Source organism: Haemaphysalis longicornis, unplaced genomic scaffold (genome assembly GCF_048455015.1).
Source record: "Haemaphysalis longicornis isolate Haplotype H1 unplaced genomic scaffold, Haemaphysalis longicornis Haplotype H1 scaffold_5, whole genome shotgun sequence".
Taxonomy (NCBI): domain Eukaryota; kingdom Metazoa; phylum Arthropoda; class Arachnida; order Ixodida; family Ixodidae; genus Haemaphysalis; species Haemaphysalis longicornis.
The window spans coordinates 184,044,963-184,070,790 of record NW_027526385.1 but is presented as its reverse complement, the minus strand read 5'-3'; the positions used below and the strand labels follow the sequence as shown (position 1 = coordinate 184,070,790).

The window sequence follows — 25,828 nt, the reverse complement described above, 5'->3', positions numbered from 1 at the left end:
ACACGTTTATTCCCAACATAATTTTAATAACCAAAAAGCGAACGAAATCGTTTCTGGAATTATTTTCCGGCTTATTGGGTGATACCACAGAAAAGCTACGTTGATGAGATCCGTAAGTCGGGTGTGGCCGGAGTTACTCAATAGTATCTCTGCGTGTAAGTTGTCCTCATATTAAAGCAACGTTTAAATATTGTAAATCGCTTTGCCTGACCTGGCATTTTTGTTATATTTTCTTTTTGAAGTCGCGGTCGACAGCGCCGAAGACGCCAAAGTAGCCGAAGTCGTATCCGGAAACATCGCAGACCGAAAAAAGTGTAGCGCACCAGAATTCCGCGCCGCTACCGTGCTTGCTTTGCTTCGGTCTCAGCACGGCCACAAAGCTCGTTTGAGAGAGAGAAAGCGAGCGTCAGGTTAACGGGCAAGCCAGGGTGAGTACTGGGCCTTTCAACGCACGTTCCTCTCGCCCGCGAAGCATGGTTAGAGCGTGGACGGTAACTTCGCTGTCAGCTCGAAAAAACACCCGAGGCCCAAGCGTGGTTTAAATGTGGCTTCGCTTTCAGGCTTCTACGTATTCAATTTACAGTTTATAGGGTTACCGGTTGTCTTATAAGCGTTCTGAGAGGACAAACACAGCAGTGAGACCAATCTGTGGCATTTGCTGGGGCCAGAAAGGCCGAGCTTGCCGTGGGTCTACGGGCGCTTCTAATGCCAGTATGCCCGATTGCTGCGATATTAGCTACGACACAGCGTGTATTTGTCTTTCTCAAAAGGTGTGGTTTTTTTCACGGTTGATTGTGCCCTGCCGACAGTTCTTGTGAGTTTTCGGGTACAGCAGTCTCCCACGTCTGTCCCTGTATTCGCATGGTTTTCAACGTTACCGTCGACGTAGCCAGAACGAGCTGCCATTTCGTTTTTTCGTATGTCTTCACTCAAGCTTCGGGGACAGAATACCTGTATTCAACGTTAGCGACAAGCAAGCTGCCTTTATGGACTACAAGAGGCGTTTCATCCGAAAATTGGCCTCTACTGGACCTGTAGTTTCAAACTAGTTTTTTTTTTTTTTCTTCACTGGAGTCCGATACGGGACTAAACATTGCAAAAAAAGAGCAGTAAACCTGATTACCATGTAGAATTGCGTTCCAAGTGTTTGTAGCGCGTGCGTGCAAAAGGCGTGTAGCTTTGGGGTGTGCTAGAATGGGCCTAGAGTCGTGGAATGAAGCTAATATTTACTGGCTGTAACAAATGCTGGTTGCTTTTTAAGCTATGGAGGCTTGCATTCATCGTCTTCTTTAAAACCAATACAGGCTCCCTGTGGTAGCCTGTCAAAAAAGGGGTCAACACAAGGCCAAACCACATTTTCTAGACCGGTGTTAACCGACCAGATTTAGGGGAAATCCCAAGGTGGAGTAAGTTTCTGCGAAGGAAAGTTTGACATCCACCTGCCCCGTTGCAGCCGCATGGCTGCATTCAGGTGGATGTCAAACTTTCCTTCGCACATTTTCTAGATTGTGAGCCCTACATTAACAAGGAAAATGTTTAAAACAAAGTTGACTCTTCAACGGTGGATGTGCTTGAAATTTAAGCACTAGAGCACTCTTCAGCTTGGACCCTGACGACCAGCTTTGGCTGTTACAGGGAACCCATGAAGCCGGGCGGTCTTGAGGGGTCCTGGATTAAGGGCTTTTCCTTCCCCAGGCTAATGGTGATGGTGGCTGTGCCGTTTGCAACAGGCTCTCCAACGACATTTATCGACACAATAATTGAGAAAGACAAAAAAAGAACAGCACACGTGCAGCCTCTCCCTTCTTCAAATACTCGGTGGCAGCATGCTGCTGTGGTCCTCACCAGGCAGCAGTTAGCAGACCTGTGGTGTAATGTCACCAAGGCTCCCGCAATGGTTGTAATGGTGAGAGATGCAACAATGAAGGGCTCATCTGCACGCCAGTGGGCAAAAAAAGTTATCGCTCTCAGTTGCGTGCACATGCAGAAGAAGTATTTTGTTTGCAGCCCCTATTACTCGCTAAGTCATTCTTAAAGCGCAGGCACAGTGTTCTCATTGGTGGCGTCTGTAACGCGAAAACGTTGAGGTGGAAGAAAAAAAAACGCTTCCCGTGGCCAGAATCGAACCTGCGTCCCTCACGTAATGAAGCCGGCGTTTATCCGATTGCTCCGTTTCAACATGGTCGAAACTCGTTCGTAACTCAGGCGACAAATCTGTCACAAGAAAGCTTCGCGTTCAACTATCGTGGTCGGTACATAAAAGGCTGCGTGTTTTTTTTTTTTTTTTTTTTTTTCCCTGAACACACAAAGGAGGTTCAGCTTTCAGGGCTTAACATGCCGAAGCTGAACCTGGGCCTTGGAGGTGCGTTGTTGTGAGGGCTTTAAAATGATTCTGACCACCGAGGGATCTTCTAACGTGCGCAAAAATCGCGCCACGGGGACTTTTTCATTTGAAAAGCATCCTTAAGGCAGACTGGGCTCAAATTTTACTTGCTTGGATTTATTTTGAACGAATAGTACGTACCACCAATCCAAATGGCACATGACTGGTAGCCCCACGAAATGCATTAACCCTCTCGGCCCTGGTGCCATCATTTGACGGCACTGCACAAAATGCACCCTAGCGCCGAAGAACAAAACCAGAACTGCTAGTTTTGTGGGGAAGGGTGCTACGAGGATGCCTCTTGCAATAGGCATAACCAATGCTGAGGTTTCGTGGAGCTGGGGGCTGTGGAAAAGTGGACGCAGGATGTGACGACAAAGGCGCAAAGAAGACTGAAGTCCCGGTCTGTAAAAATATTCATAAATGCGTAAATACTTGCACTGCCAGCTTTTTTTTTTTTTTTTTTTTATAGGCTCAGAAAATTCCTTCTCGACAGAAAAATTTTAATTGCCTAGCGACCTGTAAATTCCTGTAAATTAATAAATACTTGCACTATCAGCTCAATTTTTTGTTTTTATGCTTCTAAGGTCCAAAGCTCCGTGAGAACGGGCAAAAAAAAATCATTTTTTGCTCAAAAGAAACAATTCCAGGGCTGAGAGGGTTATAATCAGGTAGAAATGTTTAAAATAGTTCTGTCACAGACTATGCTGCACCTGCCAGCGGATTGCGCAAGCAGCCATGAAGCGGAAATGACACGCCAGCCGGCTGTGCGCTTTTTCCTCTGGCTGGCCGGGAAAACCGGTCGGGCGCTGCTGGGTGCACTTCTCCAAGGCTCTGACGGTTGTCGCCCGCGCAAAAGCTGTTTCGTGCAGGTTTGCTCCCGCCGGCCGGCCTCTCCTGGCTGCTCGTTCGCCGGCTGCAGTCTCACTTCATCCTGGTCGTAATGGTCGCGTTCTTCTCTGTTTCGGTTTCATAACCTCCAATTTTTGCTGGTTGTTTGCCTTGCAAGCCTTTCACACGCGTATTTCAGCTACGATGTTTTGTACCTCACTTTTTAGGCAGGCTATGCGGAAATAGGGTTTTGAAGGGGTTGAAATTTTGAGTGCAGATGACTTTTAAGCTCAGCAGCACAACACCTTAGCCACTGAGCCACCACGATGGGTTGGATACGCAAAGGTGTAAATCTATGACGTGCAGCATAATGTCTCGACGAAAGTTGACCGTTTTGTTTCATCGCTGTACCTTGCAGGGCCGCTAACTTATCCACTCCCCCTTCATTAATTAAAGGCCCTTCTAGTTGATTTGGGGGCAAAATGGTAACGTTCAACAAACATTTGTGTATAGCCCTCTAACAGCTACCATAGCTAAGTTGAAGCATCTATGAATTAAATGTTCCTTTTTATCCCAAGATGAGAGTTGACGCCTTACTTCCCACTGTTCAGGGTCACACGTGAAGTTCGCTGAGTTTGGAATTTTTGAAGGGATCCTGCAGAGAGGGGGCATTTCACAATTTTATGGCTTAATGTTGTTGCTGGTTGCCTGTAGCTTTTTATGTGTAATTACCTTCTAAACCTTCACCATCTTCTTCTAAATTCGTACAACGGTAATAGTTATTGTGCTCCTGAGTTGTCACTCCGCTTAATAAGCAACACTGCAGTTACTATGTCTGTCAACCCTTTATGCTTTTTGGGGGCATCTATTTGTCGAACAAAATAAACATGCTACTTGCCCAGGTCAAACCCGTGGCCTTAGAGAAAGTAGTGCGCCTATAGTCGTGCTGTCCAGTTGACCATCAACACATCAGTACAGCCATGAGCTTTGACGCAGACACGACAGCGTGTGCCACTTGGTACTGGCCGAGGGATTGGGCACCTCTGCACGTAAAGGCTTCCCACTTTCATGCACATGTAATGTGAGGCAACGAGTTTCCCCTCAGTAGGCTCCTAGTATGAACATGAAGTATTGTTTTTGTCTCGTTTCGTATATCAGTTAAGCACTCAAATGTTTCACTGAATCAATGCAACGTTGCGGAGCTATGAACTGTAACGAAAGCTAAGGTGCCAGGCTTGCGTGGCATTTCATAGGCGTAGGCCAGCTGTGTAGAGCGAGCTTGAAGTGTGACTTCTAACAGAGCAGCCCATATGTTTCCTTTCTGGGTTGCAGATGGTAAGCAGCCGTCTGGCGAACCGCATTGGCGTCGCCGGCGCACGGCGGCCCATGGCGGGAGCGCAGCGACCCGTGGGCGGGGTGCGGCGGCCAGTGACCGACGCGCGCGAGGTCCTCAATGCTCGGGCGGTGCGTGCGGCCAGGCCCAACCCGGCCCTGGCGTCGGCCCGCCGGCTCGGCTTGGCTTCGCGCGGCATTGTGAAGACGGGCCGGGCGCCCAACCTGCGGCTGACCACCATGCGGAACGACCTCGCCGGGACTGGTGGTGGCGGGCTCCGCAGCGATCGCATCACGGCAGCTGCGGCGAGCCGCGGATTCGTCACGACGCAGCTTTCGCCCAGGTTCCAGGGGAGGAGTCCGAGGCAGCTGCAGGTGCAGGTTGGAAATTTGTGGTTTCAATGCCTGAATATGCATTTTGGTGTGAAAGTGGACAGTGCAAACTCAAAACGGTGCGCGCACACTCAATAGAGAAAACCAAGAAGGAATGAAAGGAAGGCCTAGCATTATTTATACCCCCAGGACAGGGTGTATCTATTGTCATTCGAAGCAGATGACATTAACTGTTAATGACATTCGGTCTGGCCGTGTGGGTCTACATGGCGAAGCAAACGTCATTTGCTAATAGTTGCAGTGAGTATTAGGAAGCTCGCAGAATTTCAAGATAATAATGCAAATGCGTCCATAATAACCTTTTACTTTTCAAAAACAAAGTGAATTAACTTTTTAAAGGGACACTAAAGGGTGGGAACATGTTGGCCTGTATCCATGTATTACGGTGCCAAGATTCTAAATACACCATTTTCGTAACCCGCTGCTTAGTGAGGTGTAAAACACTGGAAAAGTGAAAACGGGACAACGCCTCGTACGCTTTAGGATACGACGGTTTGTGATGTCACGAAAGTGGGGAACGGCGGGAGCTGATTGGAGAAGCTTCTATACATCTTTTTCTCAAATAAACACTTCCAAAGTGGTTGAGCGCGTGAAAAAAACGTAAATCAGAGCTTTTCGTGAGCTCAACGTAGCTAGAAAACACAGACTACGGCTTTTATACACTGCGAGGCAAGCTACTTTCCTCACTATTTAGTCAGCCATAATGCTTTCAGTTTCGTTTTCGAAAAGCGTTGCTGTGCGAAGTGAATGACCTGCAACGGTGACGCGAGTTTCTGCAAGAAATAACCTAGCAGGAAGCAATTAAAGTCGCTTTATTAGATTTGGCAAAGGGAACAAGATGCACTGCAGGTGGTTAAGCGACCCGCCTGACCTTCTCATCCCCTGTTCTTCATGCGTGAAGTAGGAGGAGTAACACGTCATTTAAAATGCTGCTGTTGGTAAAACTTTCTGCTAGTGGATAGCTGACTGATCCACCCTTGTGCTTTTCCGTTCGCCTCAGGCCAGCGTTGATGCCGTGTTTTCACGCGTACAACCCGCCCCTGCATATAATCCGCACCCGCGCTTTCAGCCTGTCGGAAAAGAAACAAAAAGGAATCCTCGCATATTGCCCGCACATTTGATACAGGAAAGGCTGCACCAAAGCTACTGCCCAAGCAACTCATCACACACTATGTAGACAGAAAAGGCGTATATCAAGTAGAATACCCTGACTGCAAAGCAAAAGTCACAATTCATTCAGTGTCACTGCTCTAGCTAAAGATATCACTTGAGCCGCAGTCCTCACTGTTTTACACGAGGTGATCTTCACGGCACAACGCGCATTGCCGCGAAGCTGCGCAGAAGGAAAAACACTGCGTATTACCCGCACCCCTACTTTGCGACTGAAATTTTCGCATTTTTGGTGCGGGTTATACGTGCGAAAATACGGCAATCCATAAAGTGTGTGTCGTTTGAGCCAGGGGGAACGTGGGCAGAGGTGAGTGATTACTCGACATGGCTGCCATGAAGAGTGCGGCAAGCCAGGTTTGTGCCGCGTGAGAGAAGATAAGCCAGGCGAGGTGAAGTGAAGGCGCCCTCCTGAACGGTGCCAGCTGTGAGCTTGGGAACGCCGCGCCTGATATTCGAAATGGCGCTTGTTGCTTCAAAGGCAGCTTCACCGCGGCCCTCCATGCTCGCAGCCGGCTTAATGGGGTCTGGGACGCCAGAGTAGGCAAGCTCCCCGGCCGCTGGAGCATCTAAACGCATTTAAACATTTAAGCATCTAAACAATCGCAACCACTACAAACTCCTTGGCCAGGAAAATGTTGCCGGAGTCGGCCATGGCTTGGAGACGTAAAAGCGATTGATGCCAGCATTTACGCTCGAGACTGCACTGGGGCTCGACTCCTATTTGGTGACACAGTCGCTGAGTCATGAAAAAAATGAATTGTGAGCGGGTGAGAGAAGCACCAGCTTGCTTTATTTGATTCTCGGCAAATAAGGCATCGTTGCTCGTTGAACAACAGCCCAGAGAGCTACGAGATGCGTAATCCTTTAGTTGAAACAAAATTTCATCCAGTCTTTATTGTTCCTTTAAATGAAGGAAGGTTAGAGACCCCTTTTAGAGGACGTTAAAATCACAAACCAAGACAAGTAAGCAATGAATCTGTACATTGGTAGCAGCAAACATGGCGGAGCTTTGCAAGGTGTTGGTTACTTTTTTTCATGATTGCTTTACTGGTAGGTTTTAGAGACAGCGCTCAACGGCTTATTGTTAAACTTCCTTGTATAGTAATGGGCCACTGCTGTTGAGGTTACTCGCTCGGTTTGGAAGCTGATGCGAATCTGTTCCCTGAACTTACTGGATCCTGCACTGCTGTTTGCGTAAAAGTCACTTACTATTCTCGTGTAGCGCCAAACTGGTGGCATTCGCAGCTAATGTCATTCCCTCTAAATGCCATTAGATTTTCCGTGTGGCACACATGTTTTCCCCTCATGAAACGATTCGCGGTGTTTCTTCCACACTTGGGAGGCTCGCTGAAAGTCCGGACTCTGAGGCAGGTCAAGTGCTATCTGCCATTTGTGCTTGTCTGGCATTGCAAACCGGCGGCCCTCAGGTTTCATCGTAGGATGTAGCCAAAAGTTGCGCATTGGGTGGGTCGAGTGTGTGGGAGGAAATAATTTCAGCGTTAGTTTATTTTGGTAGAGAATTGGTCGGAAGCTATGGTTAACCCTTTCACTGTCGGGTATTTCTGGTGGTGACACGCCCCCAGTGTCAGCTTGGTTTCCGAAATATGAGGGAAGGAACATAGTGATTTACATGACTATGATAGCGTCTGGAACGTAACATGTTGAAAGAAAAGAGCGTGGGTGAGAAATTGCCTTTCTTCCAGATATTTTCAGTTTGCTGCGCACGCTTCCGGGAAGACAACCCCACCGTTTCAACATCAGAATCTGACGCTGTGGAACTCGCACCCCTTCCTCGGATGAGGAACTCTCAGAATGCGAATCCGGGCTGGGCTCGTATTTGGATTGGAATTGAAAAACCATCGCTCCAGTTTACAGACGAAGGCCCCACACGGTCAGCCATCTGAAAGTAATCGTGCGCATGGAGAGACACAATTTCAGCCGCCGGCACCATGCACAGAAATGAGCGAACAAAAGCTGCGGTTGAGTCATGGTTCGGTTTCTTGGAGAGGCACTGGGCTAACCTGGCGCGCTGTAGCAGACGTGGGAACCGAATTAAAAAAAAAAACAAAAGAACTAGAAACCCGTTCTGCATGGCACAACAGCCCTTGCTATCGTAATCGCACGCGTACCTCATGGTCACTCATGCCAACAGAGTACAGCGCATGAAGCAACGAAGGGTGGGCGTGGTCATTCTGTGCTCTTCAATATACTGTCGTAGACAGCTGGCAAGTGGAAATACGAGCTACTAGGAAGATTTGACCGATGGCGCAAACAGTCCAGGCGCGCACGTTTTGCGCTGTGGTGCGAATTTTGGAACGCACAGTGGAGAACATGCTGCTACATCAGTGACAGCGAAAGGGTTAAAGGGGCCATGAAGACCAAATATGTCTGGCTCGTTGAAAAGACTGCTTTGTCCTAATAGCAAAGATACCAAATTTATCGGGGACTCAAAGAAGCAGAGACATCGAAGAAAACATATGAAGCAGTGGCAACTCCCCGGCCACTTTGGCGCTTTCTCCATGATGTCACAGAACCTTGTTTCTGCGGTTGGCAGCCACCGGGCTGAGTTACTGCCAAGAAACACAACTGTGATTGTAGCGGGGGCTCTAGTTACGTTTGGTCTTATCACTCGAATGCTAACATGCAGTGAGAGCACTTGTGAAGATGTTTTTACTGGAGGCTCATGTTACGTCACGGTAGTGTGAAATTTGAACGTTTTTCAATACCTAAGGAATTCATAGCTTTGCAGTAACGCCTTCCGTTGCTGGAATTAAGCTGAGTGAGATACCAAAGGCTAATTCTCTTAATTTGAACGCAGTTGTGTACTGCCTTCATGGCGCCTCTAAAACCGCCTCTTTTGTGAACAAATGTTTTTGCTGGAGCCAGGCGTACGTGACATCCCGTGGTAAAAAGAACTGGAGGAAAGTCCTGTGACCGGGCCTGTTTTTGTGAGGAACCTCCCGTTTCTCCAACACCCCGTTTCTTTCACGCGTGCCCTCCCTCCCCTCAGGTGCCCAAGCATGTCCTGGTACAAATGCCGTATTTTCCCACAAATAAATCCCTGCTTCGTTATTATTGATGTTATTATTTCGGCAAACTACAGGTGGTGTAAGGGCTGTGCAAGGGAGAATGTTTGTTCCGAGGGTCAACTGGTGGCCTAGCTGGGTTCAAGTGGCCTGTTACCTTCAGGATGGTCCCCCTATCCGTTTCTCCCTGGCTCTCACAGCTGCTTACTAGCTTGAGTGGAAAGCGCTTGAACTTAGAGCAGTAGCAACAGAGACCAGAAAGACGGCAACACAGGCGCTTTGCACTCGAGCCGTGCAGCACCATCTGGCCCCCGTGGATGCGCTGCTTCGTGACCGCTTCCGCTCCTGTCTCCTCCCAGGGATACGGGGGGAGCCCACTGATGCAGCAGAGGCGCATGGGCGTCGGTGGCGGCCTCATCAGCAGCAGCAAGCGGCTGGCCGAGTTGCGGGTGAGCAGAGGCTGGCAGCGGCAGTTCAGCCCCTTGCCCTTCCTGGGCCGTGCGTTGTGGTGCAACTAACCCCCGGCCCTTCTCTTCCTCCTCCTCCCCCTTCACAGCAAATGCAGGCCGCACAGATGGACATAGATGAGCGGGTGAGTGGCCTCTGCATCTCGGGGACGTTGGGGGGCCTGCTGGTACCCCCTGCATGGCCCCGAATCTTTGCAGGGCGCAAGGGTGGGGTGCCTTTTTTTTTTTTTTATGGTTTTTCTGGTGCGGTGTTTGCGAGAGACGTGTGGTAATGCTAAAAACTAGGGGTGTGCGAATATTCGAAACTTCGAATATTCGATTCGAATTTTTTGGTATTCGATTCGATTCGAACGACACTTTTATGGTTCGAAATATTCAAATCACCCAAAACTAAAAAAAAAAAATTCAGAGCGTGTCTCAGCAGCAAAGTCGCGAAGCATATACACGGCGAACGGCACGTGCTTTCGTAGACTGTATCGGTGTTGTTGTTTTCTGCTCGCGAAAACGCTCTGCGCACGCCCAACGCGCGCTGACACCGCCGGGAAACCACCCCCGCGCTGCGCGCGGCGTGGTCGGCGGCGTCAACATGGCGTCGGCTCCAGCCGCGAAGTGGCGCGGGCGCTCGAGCGACCGTTTCTAACCGCTCTTTAAAATGCGGCTCAAGGGAGACACAAAGTTGCTTGTGCGGTAAAGGAGCTGATAATGCATGCGAAAACGGTACTATAAAACATCATCCCCGCCGCTAGGAAGCGTCCGTAAAATATTTGCCTGGGTGCTAAGCCTAACCATCTCCGGCGGTGCCAAGCCGGCTGTCTCGATCTCATCGCAAGTAGTCAGGCTCCTCCATTCTGCCGCGCGCGTCGTGCGTCATTTTCTGACCATGGTAGGCGCTACCGCGGGCGCGAAATCGTCGATGCGGGCGTGAAAATACAGTGCTCGCAGAGCCGAGGCGAGCGAATCGCGTGCAGCCACTAGTGTCTCAAGTGAGCGGCTGCTTTCGGTATCTGGTGGAGTCGTGATGAGCAGGAGGTTGTCACTGCTCCCCGAACATGTCGAGCAGTTAACCTTTCTCCATGTTAACATTTAAGTGAGTGCTAACGTGTTGAGTGCAATGGTATTGTGTAATTTCTAATTTTACTTTGTATGATTTGTTGCGTAATAAAGTTGCAGTTTTTTTTTCTCTCTAGATGGTGAAAACTTTAATTTTACAAAAAAAAAATAAGTATTCGTATTCGAAAAATATTCGAGAAATATTCTATTCGATTCGAACTTTGTTTTTATTATTCGAATTCGCTTCGAAATTAAAAAATTGATATTCGCACACCCCTACTAAAAACGCTTGGCAGGTAGCCTCACAAGCTTTGCTACGCTGCCGAATTTGCAGGTGTGATCGCACCATTGGGGAAAAGGCCTGCCAGCTTTCCACAGGGTGACTGAGCATTCACTTAGTAGTGTGGTGTTCCATAGAAAAGAAAGCTCTCCTCCGTATCTCCCTGGGACGTTCCGTGCGGCATTTGCAGGGCCTCCAGTAGCTGTATTCCACTGCCGCAATCCGCCTCTTTCATTGCGGTGTGCTGCCACCTAGCGTGCCTAGCGGAAGTTGAAGCTGTAGGGTTTCCCGGCGTTTCCTCCGGCTGCGTTCTCGTTGTATGCACGGCAATCCCACATTACGGCGAGGAGCAGCCGAAGTTTTTCTTCTGTGTTGGTGTTATAACGCCTTAAGATGACAGCCCCTGGTCATCACATAATACCAGGCGGCTTCTTATCACTGAATGAGGGCTGGCAGAGAAATCTCGGACAGATCCGTGTGCCGTCCGAGTAGCAGAGCGAGCAGTACTTGGAGTCGTCTGGCATGAAGTGCGATCGCCAGCTCGACAAAGGCCGGCAGTTCGCAAAATGCCTTAAAGCGCTGGACACATGTACGATTGGTACACGCGATTCGCATGCGACTGATCGTTACGACTGTCGCCACGAGTAGTCGTACGCGTGAATTTGAGACGGCCCGATGCGCGCATGAGATGCGTCGTCGGCGTCGCTCCGCCCACTGTTTTTGCTCCACGGTCAAGTACGATGATCGCTGAGCTGAATTTGTAGATTCTGCGCTTTTGTTCGCAAGAAATGGATAAAGCAAGCAATCGTGAAGCATTTTCTGCCTTCGGAAACAGTCCGCGCACACGCCGGCCGCGCCTGCCAGCTCGGCACACTCAGCGGCTCGAACCGGCGCAGACCACGGTAGCAACCGCGCTTGTCGCTGCTCTTCTGAATCAATCTGATCGCTAAAAAGTTCCACATGCGAGAAAGTAGGTGTTAGTGTGGTGAAAAATTGTGCTAGGGATTGTTGTCAGGGCTTATTTTAAAAGCGGCGATCAGATATATCTGCCGCGATGCAAGCGTATACGCTGACCGGTCGCCGCGGTGCGCGTTGCGCCGAGCGGCCGAGAGATGGCGATACCTGCGCGGCAGCATCGAAACAGGCTACGCAGATGTCTTGGTCACCGATCGCTCAAACGGCAGTTATAACTTAGAGTTCCACATGCGAGAAAGGGGATGATAGTGTAGTGAAAAGTTGTGTTGCGGATTGTTATTCGCAGTTGAACAGATAGCAGCGATCAAATATCCGCCAGGATGCTAAGCCTAATGTTCCCATCACCCGAGCCGACACGAGCGACGCAAGCCGCCGTAGCCGATCGCGTGCGGTCGACGGGAAGCGATAGAAGCCGACACCGTTCCCTTTTCGGCACTCCGAGTTACAGCGGAACGCAGCACAAGTTGTGGGCATTGTTCCGCGCACAACGAGCACACACAAAAAATCAAACGATGTAAATACACCCACGACCCCTTCCCGCTTGTGCGGGAGCTGTGGGGAATGTCGTCTGCTGCCCCTACTGGACTGCTTAGGGACTTGGCCGCTAGGAGATTGCGCATGCGCAGTAGGGTTGTGAAAGAGGCGGATTGCCCCACCGTGCTTGCCTTCTTGGATGTGCCTTCGTTGCGCCTTTTGCGCCAGTTGCAGGGCATTCTGTGTTCACAGGGTGTCTCAGAAATGAGGGCCCCACGCGTTGTAGTGCTCAGTTCCTTGTGCTAATGTCTGTAATCACTTTGCTCAATTGATGGGCAACAACTCCATCGAGCTTTCAGCATGAAGCCCACTTTGAGGCAAAGGCCCTGTGCTTCTTCATCACTCTGCGGGGTGCTTGAATCACCGACTGTCACGCAATGGGCTAGAGATAGAGACATGGAATGGAGAAACGTCAAAAACTCTTCTTTGCACCAGCCGACATCCCTTGGCACTGAACTATCCCTGTCACATAGAAAATGTAATGTCACTCAAAGCTAGTGACATTCGGTTTGGTCGTACGCGTCTACACGGGGAAGTAAATGTCATTTGTTGATGATGGCGGTGGCGATTAGAAAACTTGCATAATTTCGAGGTAGTAATGCAATTGTTTCCGTAACAAAATAAGTTTTGTTTTTAAATTAAAAGAGGTGCAGCCCTGTTTTAGGTGGCATTCACATCAAGAGCTGGTACACGTAACAAATCTGTATCTGGGAAGCAGCAAACGTGGCAGGGCTTTGCAAAGGTGTTACAGTTGAACCTCGTTATAAGAGACACTGATGTAAGAGACAAATGGGTATAAGAGACACTATTCACCCACATGGTTGGCTGCCCTATCTTTCCCATTAAATCGACCTCTTTTATAACAGACATTGAATATAGGAGATTGGTTATAAGAGACAAGTCATCCTTGAAGTTTAATCAATAATCTTGCTTGTAACAGGCATTTTAACTTCAGATGCAGTGCCACCAGTCACTAATTGCAGTTGCTTCCATTGTGGAAACACAGGGGGACGACAGACGCCTGCAGTCACTATTTATTATAACTTCAGCAAACACAAAGTGGTTCAGTCAGCTATGAAATGATGATGAGAAGCCCTGCCAATGGAAATGCAACTGACAGAAGTGGTTGAAGCTTACTGCCATCCATTGGAGCGCGACCGCACATGCGGGCTCTCCCACTCGCGTAGCTCCCAATCAAGAAACACTGCAGATGTTGAGTCCTGCAAGCATAATGAATAGCCTGAGCACACAGCGGAAGAAGCTGTCCGCTCTGGCTATTCATCAGGCTTTTGAACTCAACATCTACGATTCATCTTCCACAAACAAGGAAAGGAAAAAAAGCGTGTAGAATTGGTTGTAAAAAACAGTGTAAATACAGTCATGAAGCAAACAAAGTTTCATAAATTCTGGGGCCAAACATTAATTAAAATGAATCTTTTGAAACATGCTGTAGCGTTCTTTTGAGCGTATTTTAGTCATACGGTGCCCATATGGAACTAGGGTCTGATTTGTAAGTGGAAAACATGGTTCCCTGCTTATAAGAGACATCTCGTATAAGAGACAGAAACTGCTCCCCGGTACGTGTCTCTTATAAAGGGGTTCAACTGTATTTGTTGTTTTTGCAATATGAAACAAAATTCTGGGGAAATATTGGTTTAGTGGTAGATCTTAAACGAATTTCTCTACTGTTACTATTAACCCTTTGCAATCTGGAACTTTTACCCACCTTCCTGCCATTCTGGTCCGAAACTATTTTGCCAATTTCTGGCACTGCAAAGAAAAACACAAACTGTGCGAGAAAAACTCACGGGTTATTGATTTTGTCTCTTGCATTGTGCTTGCAACTTTACTGCAGGTTTTGAAGAATAACACAGTTTCCTTCCTGTCTGCTTTTGTTTTTGTATCGCTACGAACAGCACACCTGATGGAGGCACGCAATTCTCTTCCTCACTGAAGTCGCCATTACTTTCACTGAGTGCACCACTAAAAACGCACGTGATAAGAAAGCGGCCATGCTTTTCAGCAAACAGTGCGCACGTGAAAGCGCTCTGGGATCCAGAAGGCCCGTGCTAAACAGTGTGCTGCGCCTGTGTGCAAAAAGAAGCAAAGTTCATTTATCCGTCAAGAGATGGCGCATCATGTATACAAAGGATGCGGGCACATCGCAGTGAGGAAGACCACGAAATTTAACCTTGAACGCCCAAGTCGGGCGTACGCTGAAAGCGGATCACTGCGGCCATGTTGTATTTTCGGGTAGGGCCCAACAACGAACCACAACGGGTTAAGCTTCCACATTTAGGGACGGACCAGTGCTGTCGAGGCTATTTATTTGGTTCAGAAACTAATGTGACTGTGTTCCCTGAACTCATTTTATCTCTGAATGCCATTTTCGGAAATTTCACTCAACATTCTCATGTAGCGGCAAACTAACGGCATCCGGAGCTAATGTCATTTGCTCCAAGTGTCTCATTAGATTTGCCGTGTGACAGGGGTATCACCCTAACAGAGGCACGCTTGCTTCGGAAATGAGACTGAAGCATGCGAGTAGATTGGGACTTTCGAGATGCAAGTCTCATAGGGGCTACACCATGCTCTGATCCGAAAAATGCCGAGTCTGTCCTGTAGTTGCAAAGTAGTATTTAGAATGTCTGTGACATCAACAGTCAGAGTTTGTCTTGCAACAAGAACATGGTCGTGGGTATTCCTTTTTGCTTGGATGACTTCTGCTGAGATGGTCGGCAAAGCAAAAAAAAAAAAAAGACAGTGCTTCCCGCCTTGGGTGAATTTCACTGACGCCGAAGCTGTATTTTTATTGAGCAGGTCTCGGTGGCTTCCCTGAGATGGTCAACAGTGCATCGGCCATTGATTTCATTCCTATGCAGTTGAAACCAATTGTCCAGCTTTAATAAATACTAGACATTGTGAAAGCTTTGCAACAATGGCAAAAAAAAAAGCAATGTCATTTATTTGCAGAGACTCCCTGTTTTTGTGCTAGCAGGGTCGCTCAGAGCATTGGGTATCTTACTCATTTGGGAGCATTTGCTGAGCAGAACATCTCATTTTTCCGTACAGCTCTTGTCCAAGCAGTTTTTGGATTCTTGGCAAATGTAGAGTAATATAACAATGTCCAGCTCATGAGCTGTGGCATCTTATGCAAACAGGGGCGTTTTGGGCTGTTTTATGTGTAATAATGACAGCCTTGCTTTAGGTTATTTGCTGCGTATTATAAGCTTTTCCTTTCTCTACAACTGATCCCGACATGCAGTAATGCCATGTGCTGAAAGTACACTGCGACAAACTGAATGCACAAGAACCCTGGGAGGGGTGTTGGGGAGGGGCAGAAAGCAACCTTTTTTCCGAGAAGCCTGCTACACGACATTTTTGCAGTTTCTCGTCGGCTCACTTTTAGAATCGCGTCGTTGCCGGCAGGGCCTTTCGACGGCTTTTCGTCCCAGACAAACCCATGTGCACGTGCCACCACCCCTCTGGTGCAGATCCCACAGGCGCGGAACAAGCGCATTCGAGTGAACCCCAATGGCATCTCCGTGACCACTGCCAACCAGTTCATCTCGGTGAGTGCCGTATCGGGGGTTGTCGAATGTAATACCGTATTTTTGCGTGTATAACCCGCACCAGAAATGCAAAAATTTCAATGTTAAAGTAGGGGTGCGGATAATACGCGGGTGTTTCCTTCAATGCAGCTTCACAGCAATGCACGTTATGCCATGAAGCTCCTGCGCAGTAACACTGACTAAGCCTTCCATGGCAGCGATTGCGCAAAACATACACGGACAAGGAAGAAAAAACAAGGACGAGCGCACTCTAACAACTCAATTTTATTAGTGAATTGTTACTTCCACCTTGCAGTCAGTGTATTTCTACTTGCTAAATATACGCTGTTTCTGTCCACATAGTATGCGATGTGTTGCTTGGGCAGTAGCTTTGGTGCAGTCTTTCCTGTATCAAATGTGCGGGCAATCTGCGAGGATTTTTTTTTTGTCTTTTCCGGGGGGCTGAAAGTGGGGGTGCGGATGTTATGCAGGAGCGGGTTAAACGTGTGAAAATACGGTAATATGGGTCACTCTTCTGGTCTCTGTAATGACTCCAGCCTTGTGAATTTGTAGTGAAATTGCTCGGTGGGAGGGGGGGGATCAGTCTTGTACTGCGACCCCCATGCTGTTTACAGGGACGCATTTTTGTGGCCTGCTTAATTCTCTGTCGACAGCACGCGGGCCTCTTTGCAGCTGGCCGTTTTCCTTGGGGCCACTCTCTACCACTGTGCTGTTGATCAGCCTGGCTTTCAGGAAGCGCTCTCTATTGTGAGCACTGAAAAAGAGGGCGCATTCATGTGTGCAGTGAGCTGCTTTGGATCACTTTGCGCTGGAGGTACTCCTTGAGCACCAGGTGCTTTCTGCATTGCCAAAAGGAGGAACCTCGCTGCAGAAAACAGTGGGTGATGTGGGTGGAGCAGCATTTGCCCACGATGGGGATTTCGGCATTCACAGTGGGTGGTGGTTTTGTACTGATAGTTCTGAATTGAACCAGATGTATAGCAATTTCCAATCTGAAAATTAGAGTGCACACTTTCTCAAGTGTATGTAAGTATCTACTGATAAGAAAAGAAAAGAAGGGGTATTTAAACATCTTCGCAAGTTTTTTCTACGGCGTGGGAGAGAAGCAGTGAAGCTACCCGGCTGATCTATTGATCACGTCACAGTTTGTGTGGGAGTGATTTTCGGCGCTTGTGTTGGCTTCAACCTCAAGTGCTTCTGCATTAGTGTAATGAACGTATAACCCTGACATGCTGTGATTAGCCCTTCAAGCAAAGGAAAGAGAAAAACGTGAGCGGTGGTTTTGCAATCGCTAATTTTGGTTCTGGGAAGCAAACTCGGCATGTGGGGCAGTGCATCATTAAAGCATAAAAACTAAGCCTCGTTTGTGATACCATCGTGCCTTATGGCTTGGTAGTACAAAAATTACACCATCTTCCCGTAGGGGAACCCTGAGTACTATGCGAAGCAGCCATGGGGTCAATTCAAGTGAGTGCCCATGAGTTTTCAGTTCGTCGTTTCCGTTAGGTTGAGGTACGTAGCTACCATTATACTGTATTTACCGTTTGGTTTCCATGGTAACTACCACACTTTTCACTTACCGGAACTACGAAATGGGAAATTGCGTTGACCCCATGGCTGTTTCACATACTACTCAGGGTTCCCCTACGGGAAGATGGTGTAATTTTATTGGAGGGCGGTGGGGGGTGTTAGAGTGAAGAGGCATTAAAGAGAGAGAGAGAGACGTTGTACGTGGTATGAGTTTGTCTTTATTTAAGCATTATCATCATGATGTTCAACGTAGGTGACGTCGAGCTGCGGTTGGCGTTCCGCTTTGATTATGACCGCCTTATGGTCTGTGAAATATGAAGTCAAGGGCTGTTGTAGTGGATGAACCCTGAAGTTGCTGAAGATGAGGTCGATGCATGTTCCCCGGATGGTTGTGGGCTGCTTGTACTCACGGCCGACAAAACGTCGAAGGCGCGTGAAGCGTGCTCGTCTCGTGCCGGCCCAGGAAGACACCGGCAACACTGTCGCTCCAGGAGCCATAGAAGGGACCGGACGTTCAGCAAGTCGAGCATGCGCAGTGGGGATGTGGACGGCACAACAACAACAACGACGACAACGACAAGGGAGGGACATAGTCCCGACCATGAGATGCTTCGCATCTAATAAAACATTGGTATAATGAAATCCCCAATATAACAAAGTTACCATATTATAGTATAACAAAGTTACCATAGTACAGAGAATAGCTCACCTAACGCCCACTGGAAACCGTGTAAACTAGCGAAGTTACAGTATTACAGAGAATAGCTTACCTAATGCCCTTTGGAAACGATCTGTATTTAACCTCAATGTAACGAACTAAGTGTTGCTGTAATTTTAATACAAATACATTTTTTTACTTCAAGACAATGGACCTGGAAGGAGCATTTCTCTGTGACAATGACGGTTAAGGGGAGAGCACTGCTGGAGCAAGCAGCTTGAGTTACCCACGCAGGAGAGCCTCCTGTGGTGCACGGCATGCCAGTGCCGAGAGGGGAATTACACACCTTCCTCTATTTTAAGTGCAGAGCACTTTATGGGCTCGCCTTGTCATCGTGGCTCACTAACGGTCAATGCGACTGCCAGAATCGGGCGCCGCAATGAGATAACGGACCCAAGTAGAGCCTGATGTACCAGCGTCAGGGATTCACGCTGAGGCTTCGAAAACCACACGGTTTAAATAGTCACAGCCGTTCGAACCTCGTGAACCGCTGGCACTTGTCATACATCTCCCCATTGTTTAGCGCAAAGAAAACTGCAGGTACATTTCAGGCAAAATCTGTGTCTATAACCGGCAGCCCCCGCATTCATTTGGTTAGGAACGCTCGTTGGGTTGGTTTTTACGATGGTGAGTGAAAAAACCGGCCGCGCAAGAAAGAAACGTTCAAAATGACGCAGAAAGGCTCCAGCCGCACAAGAAAAAAAATTACCCGTTCGAAATGACTCAAAACAGCTCCAGCATACGAAATTACAACGAGCACAAAAAGAACAGAACTCCCGCTGGCGCAGTTTCTAGCAGGGGGCGCGCAAGCACTGCGAAGGCGGGAAATTTGAAATGCACTGGTTGGAGCAGTGAGTGGATAACGGCGCTGCAGCCCATTATGGTGAATCACTGCTCTGCACTCTTCCGACAGCTTTCATGATGAGTGAAACGGCGTTAATTTTTCATTATTTTCTCCTTGACCCTCAAAGATGGAGGGTGATGCCACGTGCAGTCTTCCCATATCCTTGCCCTCTTGCCATCTCCCTGTGCTTGGGCTGCTTTTTCCGATCAATGTTGCGCGATGCAATAACCTGGCTCAGTTTCACCAGTGGTTCAGAAGTAGAGAGTGCTGAAAGCGTAGCGTTTTCTGCACGCAAACACGCATAGCGTGCACGTCAGCCGTGTACCCTGGTCGGCACACGGCTGTGCGACGCGGCGGCATCATGGCACTTGTTTCCACTTGCCAGGATGGTCTTTGTGGTGCAAGTAGTCATACATGCAAGAAAAGGGGTGGTAGTGGGGGGGAAAATTGCACTGGGGATTGTCGCCCATAGTGCTAATGAAAGTGGCGATCAGATCTGCCATACTGCTGTGCACCGACCACGGTGGGGTTGGCTTATCCAAACGCCTCGAAACTGCAGGGTTCGAGAACTACGCGGTTGTAACAGCGAGTGCAGCTGAAAAATGCAATAGTGCAGAGGGTTGTGAAGGGGTTCGATTCTCCGCGCATGCACTCGGTCATGGCAGCGAAGACGATCAGGCCAGCCCGGAAGAGGGATGAAGATGCCTGTGAAGTGACGGGGTCAGTCCCAGCGGTGTCACTTGGGAGCACCTTCTCTACACCGACTCTTGCATTGTTGCTGCCAGGGTAGTGACAGGCGACTCCATCGTGCAGGGCGCATTGGGTAACTCACAGGGGGACCCGCGCTCTGACGCTAACGCCATGGGCGAAGCCCCAAGCAACCTCGAAGTGGCCGCTTTGCGAGGTCGATTGGGCTGCAAGATGCCATGCCATTCCCACAGCCCTATGAATGCCGTGTGAGGCCATCTCTTACAAAGGGACAAGCCCCGAAAATGGTCGAAAACTACTGTCACACAAAATGAAAGGTCTTCTGAGTGGGTGCATGCAGCTGGCAAGTACATTGGTGATGTTTGCGCATGCTTGTTGCAGAATTTTAATGGAGTGAAATTTCAATATAATAAAGTAAAGTGCCATTCTTTTGTGGCTTCATTAATTGAGGTTTATGTGTACCGTACTCGCATCGCAGCCCTCCGCTCGTAAATTCCTTTCCCAGTACTGACAACACTGACGGTATGTGAGTTTCATTTTCTGCACCTGCCCTGCCAGTGTCCCCCGTGTAAAGATGGGTTTTGCTAATCGTATTGTAAGGCTGATGTGAATGTGCCAAAAGAGGCCATGATTAATGCTTAATAGGGTTGCAGGGTCGCCAAAGAATCAGAATTGACACCACCGTGTCCATAAAGCTGTATCGCGGTGTCTGAAAGTACAGTTTGGTCATTTCCGTCTTGGATCGAAAATGAAAGAATTGTTGCAGGTTAAAAACAAGGATCAACTGTGGCCATAATTCGGATGGGAAAACCAGCCGTGGGCAGCTGGGCTTTCTTCGGCGCATGGTGCTGACTGCAGGGCCTGAGCATTTGCTGAAAGACTGCGTTCCTTGGAAAAATGACCTTCTCTCTCCCTCCTTTTTTTTTTTTTTCTTTCTCCTCCTGGGCGGGTTCCACAGTCTCGCCCGGGCCTGCTCCGGGGCCGTGGCGCCATCGAGGTTGAGGAGGAGGAAGACGATGACGACGACCTTGAGCGGCTGACCTTGGACGATGTCCTCGGAAGGCCGTCCGCGGCGGGTCCGGCCCGCCTGTACCAGTCCGCCGCTTCCGGCCTCCGCAGCTCCCCCCGCAGTTCACCCCGAACGCCCGTGAGTGGGGGCAGCTGCTGGTGGTGGTTTTCTGGGGCAGTGACCTGAGCTGCACACTCAGGTTCCTTACCCCCCCCCTTTCTTCCTAATGAGAAGCTGCAAGTGCTGGGTCGGCTGAAATCGTGTGTGCCCGTTGGTGGCACGGGCTCTCTGAACGTTGTCCCACCACCCCTTGTTTTGGATGAGCAAGGTGACAACGTGTTGCTGCCTTTTAGAACTGGTGCATGGTTCCGGTCACACTCGTTAACAAGCAGAGTAAGCTTGCGAATGCTGTGACGAAATCGCACTGCGAGCATCATCAGCAGGAGTGTGCCATGGTCTCCTCTTCCTCTACCTTGCGGGTAATTTCGTTAGCCTGTAATCTTTTGGGGGATCTTCTTTGCCTGTGGGCTCCCTTTGGCTGCTGTGTTGTGGGACCCCGAAGGTCTTCCGCATTCTCCTGATCCTGTGGATTGTGTGGGTCATGGGAGCCTCTGTGCCCACCGTCGAGCGTGCGTGTGTGTCTGTCAACCGTAGTCATTTTCACCATTTTCGCGTGGAGTAGTGAGCGATCTAAACGTGCTGCGAGGCTGGCTGCCCCGTGGTTAAAGTAATTAGTACGAGGCAGCCACCGTTTCATGTCTTTTGAGACCTGGCAGGGGAGTTTCTCGCAGCACTTGCTTCTTTTATTGTGCACCAGGAAACGGTTGAGGGCGGTCTGTCTGCCCCCGTGCAGCGGCACGTTGAGTTATGTGGGCACTGCAGCGGCTGAAAGCAGGTGGGGAGGCAGTTTCTGGCACAGCAAATCTCAAGACTTGCGGGAAAGAAGGGAAAATAATTGTGACCAGGAATTGTCTTCTGCCGTCATCACAGGCACTGTTTAGGTCATTCAGATAAGGCCAGAGAGTCCGAATGAAGACAGCATATGGGAATTCTGTACCTCTTTATCACCACCAACTCAGATATGTGAGCAGTGGGCACCAACATGTGTGCGGGATAATGTTCACATAAGCAGCATTTCTCTGGTAGGAACCCAGAGGTTTGAACATCTCCTTGTTTCTTCTTTCAGTATTCTTTTTGCTCGAATTTTTCGTGGGCCTCTTTGAGCCGGTGTTATTTCTATTCCTGCGATTTAGTTGCCCCTCTTCCAGTGATAGGGGGGATGTTTGTAAAATTAAGCGTGTGCACGTGGGAGATCGCATGAAGGCAAGTGGGTGCTGGGGAAAGATAGCAGGAAATGCGGAAGTTCGCTTGCGGATACGGCCATCACTGGGTCCCAATTGGCCCACGTGTAATTTGCTGCCGCATGGCGGTGTATTCGAGTACTCCCAGCTGAGCTCATGCAGTGCTGAGTTGGTCCTGCTTGGGGATCACGCACCATATGGCCTGGCAGTCTTCCTTTGCGAGGCTGTTTTGTGCCACCATGTTTTTGAGCCTGCGCACTACATGACCCCTGAAGATAGCTGGACGGCATCACTTCACTGGAAATTGTAATCGGACAGGAGTGCCGACGCATTGTCTGTGCTTGGGCAGAGTGGCGCAAAATTAATTACGCAGTTATGAACAGAAATGAGCAGTTATGTGTCAAAAACACCGAGTAAAAGCAACAGACACGCGAGAAAGGGAAGGTCCGCTGCTGGTGCAAGGGACCTCGTGGAGTTTTGGGGGGGGGGGGGCAATGGGGTCCCGACCACCTTAGCACGTTTCTCTTGAATGGCTGGGTCAGTGGATCAGAGCAGGTCATGCGACATATTATGGCAAGGCTACAAAACTATGCTGGCATGGCATAAAATGCAGGGCTACTGCAGAAAGTGACTCCTGCCAGTGCCTACCACAGAAGGAAAAAGAAATTGTCTTGTGTAATCGCCTCATCATTCATTTCCTGCCTAAGCTCTGCTACTTTGTTGTCGAAGTGCAGTCAATTCATAATTAAAACTTAACTTGCTGCAATGTAAAGAGAGTGCAGCCCAAGGCCTCTGTGTAGTACGCATCAAGCCACTGGAGAGAGGGCGTGCTTTTGTGAACAAGCGTGCTTGCCTTACAAGTAAACAGACCCTTGGGGTCTCGACTTCGCTGCATGCAGACGTCTCTTTCCTGCGCTCGGCTGGCCGCCAGTGTATGCTAGGCACACCCGAAGAACGTAACAGCCCCCTCCCCCACCTCTTCCTCTGTTGCAGACGTCGCTGAGCCGCATTCAGCACCGGCTGGACGGAGGGGGCCTGGGCACCTCGGCCGGGCGCCGGTCACCCTCGGACCCTCTGCAGGGCGTGTCGGTCCTCGTGGCCAACCTTCACCCGCAGGTCACCGAGGGCGACATCCGGGTGAGGGCTCTGTTCGCACACTTCCCCCGCTCTCTGCGCACTGCTGCCCACTGTTGACAATGGCCGTGGCAGCAGACGGAAGAAGAAGGCCCCCTTGCGCACTGCGAGGGGGCTGGCAGAAAGAGGTGCACTTGAGTGTTGGCGTGCTCTCACCGAGGCATTCCCCTCCCGAGTGCCTGTTTGTGTTCCCCGTGCGCCTTCAGCCCAGAGGGTGAAGTTGTACCGAGCCCCCCTGTCCCTCATGCAGGACCTGTTCCAGGACATTGGGCCGATGCACGATGCGCGCATGGTGGCTGTGGGCACGGCCCTGGCCACCTTCCAGAGGCAGGCGGACGCCATGAAGGCCTACAAGGCCTACAACGGACGCCTGCTCGACGGTGAGGCACGGACCACTGGTGATGCTTGCACACGCGGTGCTTTGATTTGGTATTGGTGCAGCCTAACGGGGACCAGGAATGGTCGCAAACCCTCAGGTGTGGGGCAGGGTGGCATTTGTAGGCTCCAAAAGATCGTTTTGGTGGGGCTTGGAAAGTAGTCCAAATAATAGGAAGTTTGGGAGGGGCAAGGGGGGGGGGGGGGGGGGGAGAGAGAGAGAGAGAGAGAGAGAGAGAGAGAGAGAGAGAGAGAGAGAGAGAGAGAGAAGAACACTAAGAAAATGGTATAGTGGGCAGTTCGATTTAAAGTGATAGAGTATTGGGCGAGAATTTTCAGCTCAGCTATGTCAAGTGACGGTTTGCAAGTGCTTTGTTGCTTTCAAATTAAAGAGCAAATCAAATGAGGAAATGAAGACACCCGCCGCGGTGGCTGAGTGGCTAGGGCGTTGCGCTGGTGAGCACGAGGACGCGGGTGCGATTCCCGGCCGCGGCGGTCGCTTTTCTGATGGAGGCGAAAAGCAAAAACGCCCGTGTGTACGAGATTTCGGCGCACGTTAAAGATCCCCAGGTGGTCAAAATTAATCCGGAGCCCTCCACTACGGCGCGCCTCATCGCCTGCGCTGCGTCGGCGCGTTAAACCCTACAATCAATCAATCAATCAATTGAGGAAATGAAGACCAACATTCATTGGTCTCGTGTATTGCCACACGCCTAAACAGGTTTTTTTTTTCTCCCTGCTCCAGGAAGGCAGCTGCGCTGTGCAGTTCACCATTCACACTGCTTTGTGACAGTGTGACTTGCCTCTCTGGCTCCCTCGGTACTTGTGTGTTGTCGTCAAGGTGACAGTGTGCCCGTGGCAATTCGCCAAGCTACACATGTTAGCGTCTGTGTTCTTCCCTGGTTTCTTCCCCCACCCTTTAATCTTTTTTTCATTCCACCTACTAGCTTCAGAAAAGGGCACTGGAAAAGAGGCAGGGTTCCCTTTGAACTGGCACCCACATAGCCCAGTTGTAGCTTCGGTGCGTTGAACTCCAGAATCTGAATCTAGGTGGTTTGCTTTGCTCTCCCCACAAAATCTTCCCGTTTGCAGTGGCTGGTGAATAAAACTCTGCCGAGAAATGCTCAATTCCTGAAACGGCCCTTAACAGCTCCGCCTTTGAGGCCAGTGGTGCAACTCTACGGTGGCTGCAGCGTAGCATTCTCTTCCCTGCAGGTCAGCCGATGAACCTGACCGTCCTGACCCTCGGCATGCTCCAGTCGAACCAGAGGTGATGGGCTGGCCGGCCGAAACCCGAGCATCATCAGTGGACATGGCCTGCAGGGCGGCCAACTCCATTCGCCGGCTTCTGTTTCGTGCCGTTCTGTTGGTTTTATTTTTGCTTCGCAGGATTTGTAAAGACCACCACCTCAATTTGAGCGCCCCCTCCAATGTCTCGGGCTTGCCCCTTGTTCCCCCATACTTCACACTTCATTTGCGCACACCTGTAGAAAAGGGCTCGCTCCTATCGCTTGTGACCTTGTCATTCCGGATAAGTTAGCGGAAATAAAGAGCACGTATTGTCACCTCTCGTCTCTGCACTGTGTCGGGCATAGGGATGACCAGAACGGGAAAATATGGCAATGAAACAGGCACTTTGGCGATTGGACTGATGTATAATTTTGAAATGCATGTAGAGCTTTGAGTAAATGTTCAAGTGTGTGACATCTGTGACACTTTGTTTTTGCTTACACTGTGTTCTATGTAACCACTTCCTCCCCCTGCTTTCATTCTAGTGCCCTTGTTTCTGAAATAAAATTTCTACCGGCAAAACCTGGAGTTGTGCTTTGTGGCCACTAGTGTACGTGCTCTCAACCGTTGCTGGGTATCTACTGGAGACCAAAACCCACTTCCAATTGGTTCACGACTGTCAGTCAAGGGCACCCTTACTCCCAATGTTTGTCATGTTGGTCTTTCTATGCATTTTTTCGTCTCTGGTATGCACACTGTTGCTTGTGTCACTTGTCGTTCCTTCACATTACTTGTTCTGTTCATTTTCTCAGTTTAATTAAACCAGAATTTAACTTTTCAATATATTCTTATGGAGTTCTCTTTGAAGGCACCTAATCCCCCTTCCCTACCCCTTTATCAGCGGCAGGAGGTAATCATTATTTGATATTGATCTGCACGTTCGTGCAGTGAGCAGGTGTTTTCTAA

The 25,828-nt window shown here is 49.5% G+C and overlaps 1 protein-coding gene across 3 annotated transcripts; it reads left to right on the top strand.

Moving 5' to 3' along the window:
• The first annotated feature begins 254 nt into the window (after positions 1-254).
• LOC144138884 (uncharacterized) lies at positions 255-25,450 on the top strand. Of its 3 annotated transcripts, none has more exons than XM_077671386.1 (9): positions 255-428; positions 4,547-4,921; positions 9,495-9,584; positions 9,692-9,727; positions 15,936-16,013; positions 20,772-20,960; positions 23,117-23,260; positions 23,508-23,637; positions 24,848-25,450. In XM_077671386.1, the coding sequence occupies exons 2-9, from the start codon at positions 4,547-4,549 to the stop codon at positions 24,904-24,906; spliced, it is 1,101 nt and encodes a 366-aa protein (XP_077527512.1). In that variant the 5' UTR covers positions 255-428; the 3' UTR covers positions 24,907-25,450. The 3 variants fall into 3 exon arrangements, with proteins under 3 accessions (XP_077527512.1, XP_077527513.1, XP_077527511.1); XM_077671385.1 differs by having other exon boundaries at positions 264-428; positions 4,547-4,927; XM_077671387.1 differs by lacking the exon at positions 15,936-16,013 and having other exon boundaries at positions 4,547-4,927.
• Positions 25,451-25,828: the final 378 nt, after the last annotated feature.